This window comes from Nanorana parkeri, unplaced genomic scaffold (assembly GCF_000935625.1).
Source record: "Nanorana parkeri isolate BGI_ZX_2015 unplaced genomic scaffold, ASM93562v1 scaffold187, whole genome shotgun sequence".
In the NCBI taxonomy this organism is placed as follows: Eukaryota; Metazoa; Chordata; class Amphibia; order Anura; family Dicroglossidae; genus Nanorana; species Nanorana parkeri.
Window position 1 is genome coordinate 711610 of NW_017306455.1, and position 12974 is coordinate 724583.

The window sequence follows — 12974 nt, forward strand, 5'->3', positions numbered from 1 at the left end:
GGGGGGAGCGGGGGAGGATCCCGGTGACGTCGATGTCCGTGACGTCCCCGGATCTCCGACGGGACTCCCGGAAGGCGGCGGAGAGGTGAGTATTTTCATTAGCGATCAAAAAAAATTTCATCGATCAAAAAGATTGAGAAATTAATCGTTATTTGCACAGCCCTACAAAAAAACTTTTCAAACAGGTTTAAACTCATCTGTGTCTTCGCCACGCACTCCCGTCCGAAAATCTGAAGAGTCTCAGGCGGCCGCAAATGATCTTGGGGCGAGCGCAGTTCAGATGTTCGGCCGGGAGACGAGGAGAGACACAAGGTAAGTCTATGGAGCAGCGTGCATCCGCACAGACACCATAGGACATCAGAGAAGAGGACAGGGGAGCCAGCGCTGGATCGGAGACCAGCACCCGACAGTAAGTAAGAAGATGATCGAATAAAGAGGCATCATTTAAGGTAAGTTCTGACACTAACATTGGGATTCATCTACATCCCAAACCACATTATATTATTTCTATAATTGTCCGGGACCCAGGGGGGCCTTTCCTCACCAGACTCGCGGGCACAGGCTCCTCCTCCCCCTTGCAGGGCATCTGGCGCTGGGATTGCCGGTGCGCATGCGCAGGACGAGTGCCCGGTACGCAAGCCGCAAGCGCGTGCCTGGGAGGGGCGAGTAGTGCGCTTGTGCAACCCCACGTTCCAGGTGCTACTCAGGCTGGGGGAGGTCTCCAGCACTCACCAACTGCCCTCTGCCTTGCAATTGGCTCCTGAATGAGGAAGCTTCCTGGTTGCCCTGGCAAACCAGGGGGCGGTCCTGGGTTCCCTGTGTATATAAAGCTGGTCAGAGCCTTGACTCATTGCTGAGTTATTCTACTTCATGGGGAACACCCAGCTCCCTCTTGTGAACCTCTCTGTTGATCTGACTTCCCGGCTACCGACCCTTTCGCCTGACCCTTCGCCTACGAATCTTGCTGCCTGCCACGACCCGTACCTGGACTCGATTACTCTATTGGGTTACCCTTTTGATACTGCGATCTTGGACTTGTTTTTGTCCCTGCCAAGGGGTTCCACTCCCGGCCCAGTTATCCGACCTGACATTAATTAGGATGAATTAATTAATGTTATTGCTGTCTAAAAAACATGAAAACTCTGCTCTTCCATGGACAAAACCAACATTTCAGGACTTGCCGCTGGTCAGTTTAAAAGAATTAGTCTATATTTTTAATGGAAGTGCTGTGAAAAATACTGGTCTCAACTTGAAATTAACACAGTTGAACAGTCCTGCATGTCCTATTCAGTAGTGTGCCCTGTAGCTGCATCCACAATCAACATTGTCTCTAAAATGACACAGGACAAACATAATGCAATATTGCTGTAGCCCAAATGGAAGCGTGCACATACCCTTACAGCAAAGAATATGTTACTAATAACTTTCCATCTACAGTTGTGTTTTTTATTTGTCTTTTGAGCCTTCACTTGTTTGTGTTACTGTTCTCTCATCTTCCTTCTTTTTTTTTTATTTGCCTGAATCTTGATTGTTTAAAAGAATTTTCTTTATTGATTTCTCTGTTTAGCATCTCCTATTGAAGTTCCCAACTTGTTCAATTTCTGGAGTGACCACCGCTCAGCTGCGTGTCCAGAGACCAATCAACATATTTCAATGGTGCACAATTCATTGGACCCCCCACTTAGCCCTGATGACCGGCCCGGAGAGATCGAATCCAGACTGGAGCTACTGCAGGCCCAACTAGAGAGGTTTGACAGACCAGATAGGGGGAAAAAAAACATACATACAGTATATACCGTATATACTCGAGTATAAGCCGTCCCGAATATAAGCCGAGGTACCTAATTTTAGCCAAAAAAACTGGGAAAAAGTATTGACCCGAATATAAGCCGAGGGTGGGAAATGAGGCAGCTACTGGTAGATAGATACCATTAAAATACATTAATATTTATTTAAAAGAAAAATAACCTAGCTCTGTAAGTGGAAAAGGGGGTACAGGGCTACATATCATGTACTACGGATCATTTAACCCATTCATATTAGCAGAGGATAATTGAATATTTCCACATGACAAATACTAAGGTCCTGGGTATTGTCTGCACTATTTTTTCCATAAAAGCTGTTTTGAGTTCCACTTACACGCAGATACAGTCAAGTTAAGGTGATTTCAGAAGCTATTTTGTTCCATATAGTGCACCATATCTGCACAGACCACCATTTGTAACCAGCACAAAAAAAAAAAAAAAGAATGAGTGGAGGAGGAAGGACATAGCAAAATTAGGAAGCATGCAAAGGAGATGAGACAGTTAATTAAGTACCATAAGAAATTTTTTTAATTTTTACCCCAAACGCACACCAAAGGAAGATTAAATTTAATTAGCCAATGTAGCTTACCCAGACATGTAATCAATTAATGGTTCAAATCTAAACAACACATTAGATCTTAGTAGTTTTGGTGCATTGATCTCGCCACAGAGAGCAATGCCCTGCTCTAAGATGCCCTACCCTACTAGATTGTAAGCTCTCACTAGCAGGGCCCTCCTAATCCTATTGTATGAAATTGTATTGCAACTCTACTGTCTCCCTCCATTTTGTAAAGCGCTGTGCAAACTGTTGCCTCTATATGAATACTGTATAATAATAATACCCCTCTCAGTGACCCTTCCTGCAACCTAACACTAACCCTCCCGACCACCTCAACCCTCATACAAGTGATCCTTATTGTTAACACAACCTTTTGTTTTCATACTCCTGTGCCAGGGGTTCCTCTGAAACAAAGACCAACCCCTCTGCACAAAATACACCAGTGCCATTATCTCAAAGCTAGAACCAACTTTTCATTTGCAAAATTAGGTCCAGCAGTCCCAAGATCCTGATATCAATGTAATTTTCTCTCACAGGTTGGAGTCCAGAATGTCTTCAGACATCAATATTATACTGCAGTTGTTGCAGAGACAGCTGTCCCAGATCCCTCCTGCATATAGCCCCATCTCTCCCAGCTCCCACACACTTTATCACTCAGCGTCAAAGAGTCTGGAACCAGTGCACAGCCCATCTCTTCCAGCAGACTCCCCCATCTCTCCTCTCCAGGTAAGTGCATCATAATGTGCACTGCTTAATTATCTAAAGCAAACCACGTAACAAACAGTTCATAATGTAATTGATATATGTGACGACACAGGGGTCACTGATATTTTTCAACAATGGTCAAATCAGAGATCATATTTAAAAGTACTGAGTCTACACATAGGATGTTTACAACAACAACACAGCTTCTGCAACACACAGTAAGGAGTGAAGTAATGCTTGACACTTCATTCTTGTCCATTTCTTTACTTTTATACCTTTTACACTAATTTGCTGCTATAGTGGAACTACAGTTATCTTATGAAATGCTGAGTGACATTTTATCAAGGTGGAAAATTTCTGCTATCGCAAAGTCCTGAACCTTTTTACTGAGAAGTCACTGCAGGCACAAACGTGTGTTTAAGTGCAATACACATCTGGGGCAACAGTATGAACTGTCGTTTCTGCTTAAAGGCAGTAGGAACACCAGTTCAAACATGTGCCCTGATGTGTTCCTAACCAAACATCATTTTAGAACTGATTTGTACATTTATAGGTTAATCTCTTTGTCAACTAAGTTCTGCATTTTATTTATGATTTTGTTTCTACAGAGCCCTGGATTGGCCGACTACAATGACTTAGAACCTCTGAACCTTAAGCCTAATGATCTGCATCTCAGCACTGGCCCCCAAGAACCTGTTGGTCTGATTCCTGGACCTGGACTTCCTCGGGCCCACATTATCCCACTTCCAGTAACCCCCGCCCAGGCAGTTCTAGGAAGCTTCCGGTTCCCATCTCTCCCTGAGCATCTGGAGTGCCCTTCTCCTCCAGACTTGGCATTTCAAAGACACCTTTCAGACCCAGTTCTTCCTGGAAGTTAGGGTTGTGGAGAAAGCTACAGAAGGAGATTGCCTGTTCTCAAAAGTGGAGATGGGGAGAAAGATATCTTAGTCTGGGTTCCCTCTCCCATTTATGCATAGGATAGATTTCATGTGGGCATTGTTACCAGAAGAGGAGAAAAGATGAGAATGCATTTCCAAGGAAAGGCAAATCAGACCTCAAGGTGGTGGAAACGTGTTTTTTCCCCCTGCAGAATGGATCCCTGTCCCTTTGAGACATATTTGATCATAACAAATATTGTTATGTCCTAGTGAGATACTCCTCTATTGGAAAGGCTTACAAAGTAGCAGTCAACTGGAAAGACTCTTAACTTCTTTGTCAAAAAGTTTAAAAAAAGGGCAGTGTCAGAACAGTGTTGGAGACAAGGCAAAACTGAGCTATTATCTAGTTATTGCATCCCACATACAACAAGTGTGCACTAAGCATGCAGTCTTCAGGCATTAGATAATATGATATAGGCAGTGTGAGCAAAATAATTCTCAAGGAGGCTCACAACTGATACACTTAACCAATCAGAGCCTCTATCAAAGAAAGGGCAAAATTACTCGAAGTATGTGGTATGATGAAGCAATGTACTACTCCATCATAGGGTTGTAGGACATCTCTCTTTCTAAATAATATAATAGTCTCATATAAAATAACATTTTAACTGATGACCAACATAATATTGCATTATTTTCTAGAGTATATTATAACATATGAATGATAGATGGAATAATTTACAAGCACATATACAATAGAAGCATTATTTAAAAAAGAACAGTGCATGGTCAGGATTAAACAAAGAGGCTGCTGCCTGGATGCAGTACAGTCACTCAGAGGAATAATATTTAATGCATTGTCTAGTATATTTATGTTATTCCTGATTAGCCAGTTTGATTAAATTTCTAGCTGTGAACAAACACCAAACACGGTTATCACAGAGAATGAATGCTTAGCCAATTTAGTAACTGCCTGTTCCCATGCCCCCAACTAATTGATATCTTCCTCCTTATTGTATCTGATTCATAACTGCTGCTAAACCAAAACTAGGGTAATGATGAAGTGAACGAGATTGAGGTAGCAGGAAGCATTAGATCAATGTGTGGGGAAAGAAACTCTTGTCTCTAGCTATGTGAACTGTAATGGATCATCCTAAAGTCTTCCACTGCTGAAATCTGCACCAGAGTTCAAAGTAGTGCTGACAATGATTGATTATTATTGGTTAAAATTCCGTAGTGCACATCACTGAACTTGTAAATGAGGGTGGAATAAATTATTTGTGCTGCGAACTAACTTCTCAAGTCAAAAATTACTTTTAATGCCACTCACTATATTTACCAACTTTTGTTAAACGTCAACTTTTCATGACTATGCTCGTGCTTAAAAGCTGGGAGGGAGATTTATCCAATCTGGAGCAGACAAAATCTGAAGCAGTTGCCCAGGGCAACCAATCAGCTTCTCTCTTCAGTTTGTTCAGTGAAGATTTGAAAATGAAAGAGAGAAGCTGATTGGTTGCCATGCACAGCTGCTCCAGATTCTGTCTGTTCCAGTTTTGATAAATTCCCCTCATTGGCTTTTCAGCTAGAAAGGAGAAGAATGGGTAATTTAAATGAAAAGAGGAAACACATAAGGTTCCTACAGACATGATAGAACATTTGCCCATTCTAGGTGTTTATGGCAAGACAGAAAAAGTTCAAATATCTCTAGGCCATCCCAAGAACATAGAAGATATCCGACTGTTCAAACACCTCTGTGTGCAGAGTCTCTTGGCTGGGATGCATTTTATGGCATCCAGAACAGGAATGTCTGTAGGTACCATTTGGCTACAATAAAGGGATTCAGCTTCAAAACAGTGTTATTATAGCTGAAGTACTTCCATGGCGACACGGCAAGGGTTACTCCCTTAGGTACATGTTTCGTTTTAACAATTCACATCCTACAAATGCTGCACTTTTCCACATGCTAGAGGACAGTAGTTTTCATTTAAGGGGGCACCTGAGAGATGTGTCTCAAACAATATTTACTGCTCATAGCAACAGGTCAGGTTCTCTTTTCTATTCTCCATACTGCAGAAGCCACATTTATTGGGTTTAGTTAAAGCAGCATAGACTAAGACAATTTCTCTTTTAGAAACTTTAATAAATGAGGCTTGTTAGCCAATCTCTGTTCTATAATATCGTCATAACATTTATAGTTTATAAAGAAGGTGGAACACAAAGAAGTATATAGAAGATGCTAGACATACCTTAGCAAAAGTGCACTGTGCAGATACTCAAGGTTGATGTTGGTGTAAGTGCAAGAGTTACTCTTCCATATAATCACCCTGAAATAATTGAATATAATATAAGGAAGCGGACTGAAAGAAGCACAAAAAATCATTCAGAATTATTTTGTTAAATAGTGTGACCAAGTGATATTAATAAGTATCATCAGCTGGGTTTCATGCTTGTGGCAGGTACATAATAAGGTGTTTATACAGGTGACCTGATCATATATAACACAGTTATCATTATCAGTTCATAGAGAAGTAATGCCATTGAGTCACAATGGAACTTGTAGCTTCTCAGCAGCATTAGAAAAATAAATTGCCCGGCAATGAACTCACCATACAGGTGAAACTCGAATAATTAGAATATCGTGTAAAATGCATTTATTTCACTAATGCAACTTAAAAGGTGAAACTAATATATGAGATAGACTCATTACATGCAAAGCAAGATAATTCAAGCCGTGATTTGTCATAATTGTGATGATTATGGCTTACAGCTCATGAAAACCCCAAGAACCCCAAATCCACAACCTCAAAAAAGTAGATTATTACATGCAATCAATAAAACAAGGATTGTACATAGAACAATATCGGACCTCTGAAAAGTACAAGCATGCATATGTACTCAGTACTTGGTTTGGGCCCCTTTTGCAGCACTTACTGCAATTACTTTTGCACGATATTCTAATTATTCGAGTTTCACCTGTATGTTTAGATGCCACTTCTGCAGAGGTGCTAATACTGTACACTGATCTAGTAACTTAAAATATATTATATCCAGAGTTGGGCATATTTTATACAAATACTGTATTAAATGAGCAATGAATGTTGTAATTATCAACATCAAATTTAATAACTGACTGTATAAGACAAAGGAAAGCTGAAATCTGCTGGTTTCTTTGTATTACTGTATACCACTGTGTTAAAGCTGAACTCCAGGCAAACAGCTGAATACACAATTAAATATACATATATATGAACAGTCTTAATGCCCAAAGGATTTATAATACTGTTAAGGCAGTCTAGTGATCCAGTTACAGTACAGGCAAGCCATGCACTCCTCTAACCTCCCATCAGACTATATTTCACTTGGACTATACAGCCTGGTCCCGGGCCTGCCCTGGCTTGTAAATTGACAATGAATGAGCTGCAGCACACTACTGACATCATCACTCTGCTCTCTTCTCCAGAAGCGTCCAGCATGAAATGTAGAGCCAGACATGCCAGACATAAATGCACTAAAGGCCAAACATCATTACACGTCCAATGAACCAGGTTATAATTCCACCTTTTGTATTTATAATATCTATAAACTGTCTGAACTGGATTTTATAATAAAATATAACAAAACAAAAAAAAGTTATTTTAGGGACTTATTCACATTGCCAGTTTGGGGTGCATGCTGTGAAGAATCAGCGTTTCTCTCTGACATGGATGCACCAGTATTTTTGATCAGCTGCCACCAGCAGCCTGTACAAATCAATGACAGGCTGACAGACACTGCGGCTGTGTGCCTGTAATCTCACATCCAAGCAGCTACATGCGATTAGCGGCCCTGTACAGGCTACTGGTTGCAGCTGATCGCAGACACCTGTGCATCCAAACCGGAGAGAAATGCTGATTCTTGGAGCCATATGACCCAAATCGGTCATGTGAATGAGGCCTTAATTATTAGATCAATTGACATTCCTTGAAAATTAGGGAGAGTAGATGACAATTTAAAGGAGAATTATGGGGTGAGTGAAAAATACTCTTCCCCATAATTCAAGCTGACCTGTGACACTGAACCTGTCACAGTTCGGCTCTATTGATCAGGAAGTCAGCAAACACATATCGCCGATTGCTGACTTCCCGATCCTCTCCCTGCAGAGTGGTGACTGTCAGTCTCCGCTCCCCGTAGGGATTCCTCCCCTCTCAGTTTCTCCAGTGCTGGTTCTGTGCTCTCAGCATATAGTGGGCAATAGCCCGCTATATATACTGAGTTTTGGGTCACCGGAGGACATTAGTATATGTCCTTCTGTGGCCCTAAAGAGAACTATGGCCAAAAAAGGTTACCCCATAGTTCTCCTTTAAATGATAAATCTGTATAAGTAAATTATAAAGTCATTTATTGTTTACACCAGTTGCAAATCCTGATACATTTGATACAACTTATAAGTGTTGATCAATGTTATCTCCAGAAGTTGGAGCCATGATTCGCATTTAAGGCAATGATAACAGGGAGGCCACAGCCTCTCTTCTGGAATTTACCGACAGCAACTCTGATCCAAGGCAAGGAAGCAATGCTACAAATTACATTCACACCTTGAACTTGGTTCACACACTGTTTATTCTTATTAATCGTTTTTCTGATCATTTTGATCAGTATCATTAGTTTAAAAAAGACATCAGTGAGCTCATGTTAACACTTCTCAGGTTACATGTGGATTAGGTAAATAATAACAATACATTATAAACATAAATAATGAAATGTTTATACTGCACGTTGAAATCCTACAAGCAATACTGTAATGGAATTTGTCAACATATATTAGTCTGTCATCTTGAACTGCTGCAGAGAATATAACAAGTATTGGTGTACACTGTACCCTGTATCAATTACATGTCATCTTTCCATTGAGTATATAAATACTGATTCCTCATCGGTTGCTAAAATGTACTACACAACTTTGCTTCACAAACTATATGAAAACATGCCTATTGTGCCACAACCACCAATCAAATTTAACCTTTCAAATCATGACTGTTATTTTTCAGTGATAGCTTAATGACGTCGGGACTGTGAGGCCAAAGAGGTGTATCTTAGACTGACCACAACCATTACAATTTGATTGTATGTATTCTGCCCAATGTTTCACATAAGGTGAAACCTTTTAGCAGACCTGACAGGTAAATCAATGTGTCAAAAGATACAAAGCTGCCAAGGTGCATGCACCTTGTGGTGTCAGCAAAAACCCCTCAGATAATCTTTTGATGCAATTCTGAGCACCCAGAATCCCAAGCACACAGTATGCAACTGGTATGAATTTCTGCTTTTTAACTGAGAATCCTCCCAGAACTAAGGCTTACTACCAGCATTTAAGCGTTCAATGTATAATCAGGTTTGAACAAATTTTAAAAGTACAGGCAGGGCTTAGCTCCGGGAAGTGGTGGGGCTTTGCTCCAACATAAACCGCCATTAAAGTAAACTTGTGCTATGCCCATGCACGGCTGCACTCCCCAGCAGCTCTCTTGCTCCCAGAAATGGAAAGGAACCTCAGGGTTGTGAAGAATAGTAAATATGTGCTGTTGAGGAAGGGTATATTAAAGTGAACCTATGGTTTTGTCTTGCATGGGTAAAGCACAAAACTGCTTTAAGGTTCTGTGTATTGTGTATACCTGGAGAACAATGGACTTCTCAGGACAACACAAATTAAAGTGAGGGTTTTGAAATGCTCACTTGAGAAGCACCATAAATATGGACACATTCATGCACTTGTGAGTCTGCTTTAAGGTTCCAAAGGTCCTCATGTAAAGTAGATATTTAAGCAGAATATTTTAGGTGAGGTTAGTCAGACTGGGCAGTTATTCCAAACATTTAAAAGTGAATGTAGCAGACGTTTTCCTACAGATATTTATATTCTGCAATTCCCTTTAAACCTGATGTTCACCTTTTGGTAGATGTTGGCATGTTGAATTTTCCAGACAGCTTCTATTATCTCTCTTTCACACCAGTGATAAATAATCTACATCTGACTTCCCATTTCCATTCTGCTGCAGCCAATACAATGGGCTCTAAAGTTGGATTTGTCCTTTATTGTATTGAGAATACACCAAGCAAAGAAAGCCTCCCACAGCTATAGCAAAAGGGATGAAACTCCATGGAAGTATGGGTTCAGAGCTGCAAGAACAAAATTGGAAAGCTGACCAACAGTGTTCCCAAGAGATAAAAGCCAGAAAGTAATTCAACCCATTAATGTCCAATCATAACTAAAATACCAGCTGTGGGTGAAATGACCCTGTGACAACCCCCAAATGTATTGTTGCAAACAAATAAAGGCCCTTATTAATGATATGCTGTACACCCTGTAGAATGCGTTATTCATGAATATTACCTTAAATTGGGACTCTTGCATATATTTACATTTAATGTGTTCTCAAAAGTTTAACTCGCCATTGCAAAAGTACAAGCCATTCTGTTAACAGGTTTGGTGGCAGAAATACTTGTAATATTCCCGTGACCTCCTTTATAATGGTTTGGGGAGATTACAAGTTGGACTGGACTGTGGCCCCCACCATATGGTGTGTGCCATGTTAGGTAAACTGTGGCGACAAGTCTGGGTTCTGGCACCAACAGGAACCCAGACAATAGAAAACTGTGAACATTTTTATTCTTGCGTTTTAGAGATTATTATGAAACTTTAATAAATATGCATTTTTTGCCAGCTATTGGGCTTGGAGTCTTTCTTTTTCTATTGCAACTATTTTGGTAATACAATTCATAGTTTGGGTCTGGCTGTGCTCTATGCTGCCTCCTGTCTGTAAAACCTTTAGGGCCCATTCATGTGTGCACATATGGTAATGCACATGCATTGGTGGGTATGTGTCCTTGAAGTCTCTCTTTAAAGGCTAATTGCACCTTTAACGCCATGTTCCACCCATATTTAGAGTGTACCATGGAACATGGTTCCATTCCAAAGCCCCTAACCCGTACAGCCATGTCATTCAAAGTTTGCCTCTAGGCCCCAATGGAGTATCAGTGAGGTGACATCACCACACTTGGGAGTCCATTGATAAATTCCTCTAGCTCCATAACAGAACGTATGGACAGGGGCTGGGGGAACAGTCAGCAGGAGCCTGTGCGTTGCACCCGTGATCAACTGATTCTGGCCCTTTAAGTCAAACATACTACCCCCATCACTATGTCTTCTGCCCAGATGCTGTCAGATCAAACTGATGCTGTCATCAACATCTCCACCTTTCACCCCTCTTCACTTCACCCATTAAGTCACAGCTTCACCCTCACTTCTACTCCTATTATCCTGGTGGTATACCACTGGAGCTGATGCCTCACCAACTTCCCCCTCCATCACGGTCCTTTCCCTCCCCTGTACTCCCATGTTTTGCCAGAGCTCTTACTTCAGCAACCAACCACCTGTCAACTCATCTGTATGCTCTGGCTCTTCCTATCCGTCCTGAAAATATTACATGTTCCTACCCCCACACCCCTGTGCCCTGTCAAATCTTCATGCTGCTTACAGCATTACATCATTGCTCTCTCCTCCCCTCACCTGTACTCCTTATGACTTTTGTCTTCCCTACTACTCCCATTACCCTTTCATGCTGGCAGACTCCCATGAACTCATTCATCTGTCATGCTGGCAGACCACAACCCTGCAGCTGTTGCCTATCCAAGCTCCCTCTCCCTTAAAATATTCCCATCCCACACATTCCTGGACAAGGCCTGAAGTGAGGGGGTCCTGTAGCAACCGGCAGCATGGTTGACTGGTATCACAAGGACAACAATATAGAGTGGATGATGTTGCCAGCATACCACAGGTCCTTATTCAAAAGTCTAAAAATGTATTTAAAGTGATCACATTACAAAAAGTGCCTGTGCAATAGTTTGAGGCCACACAGGATCTCTTTGTCAGGAATGTGATAAGTGAAAGATACAGTGAGCAGAGAACATCCACCAATCAGAAAACAGATTAGTTAATGACGATTCATAATAATATTACAATGAGAATGTAGGCAAACAAGTAAGTACACAGTTGAAATACATGTGTCTGGACTGTGATGCAGAGCGAATATCTGTCGCTCACTGTCACCGCTGGGTTCAGTGCTTTCACTGTACAATGCATGCAGTGCTCCATGCCTCTGCTGCCACAATGCCTATGGCAAAGACTAGAAGCTGCTCATTTGTGAATGGAATACCAGGAACGATCATATTGTTGTTATGCAGTGACTAGGACAACAGTCCACCAACCACACCATGCAAAGGGCTGGCCATCGGCAGGCGCAGGAGGACTCATGGTTAGCATGCAAGGTGCTGCAGCTGCCTAGATAGAGCAGAATGTCGCGGGTAAAGAGTACTAACCACAAGACTACTGGACTTTATTAACCACTTGAGTCCCAGGTGCCGTTTTAAAATGGCACTGGAATAGCGGCTATTTGTCTCAGCACCATTTTCAAATGGCACAGAGAATCCTGTGGGTTCAGGCTAAGCTGTCATTGGCTCCTGGACTTCTTGCTACACAACGCTCTACAGGACTTTTACGTAACTCAAAATTTGGGGTTTCCCATCTCTTTCAAGCAAAACAAATGGCAAACGCACTCGAGTGCGTTTGCCATTTGTTTTGCTTGACTGATTTGGCGCAGTGATGCATGGGGGGGTCTCAGCTGCCTTGTGATGTGCGGGATCCCTCGTGCGTCTCTGTGCCTTTAACCAGTTGACATCCGCGGTGTTAAACCCCCTTCCCATCCAGGCCATTTTTCAGTATTCAGCGCTGCGGTACTTTGACTGACATTTATTCCGTCATGCAGCGCTGTACTGAAATGAATTTTATACCCTTTTTTGGGGACAGATAGAGCTTTCTTTTGGTGGTATTTATTCACCACTGGGGGTTTTATTTTTTTACTATATTAAGGAAAAATTACCGAAATTTAAAAAAAAAAAACAGTTTCCCCTATATTAAATGATAAAACATTTATTATTACCCAATTTTTTGGTAAAATATAAAAGATGGGGTCACGTCGGGTAAAAAGACACTAAACA

At 41.4% G+C, this 12974-nt stretch overlaps 1 protein-coding gene across 1 annotated transcript in view; it reads left to right on the forward strand.

Moving 5' to 3' along the window:
• KCNH6 (potassium voltage-gated channel subfamily H member 6) overlaps positions 1-4087 on the forward strand; it is a 140109-nt gene extending 136022 nt beyond the window's left edge. Inside the window, exons 13-15 of the mRNA XM_018555186.1 lie at positions 1568-1748; positions 2901-3090; positions 3678-4087. Of these exons, the coding sequence (XP_018410688.1) occupies positions 1568-1748; positions 2901-3090; positions 3678-3947 (641 nt within the window). The 3' untranslated portion in view covers positions 3948-4087. The remainder of the gene's footprint in view (positions 1-1567; positions 1749-2900; positions 3091-3677) is intronic.
• The last annotated feature ends 8887 nt before the right edge of the window (positions 4088-12974 follow it).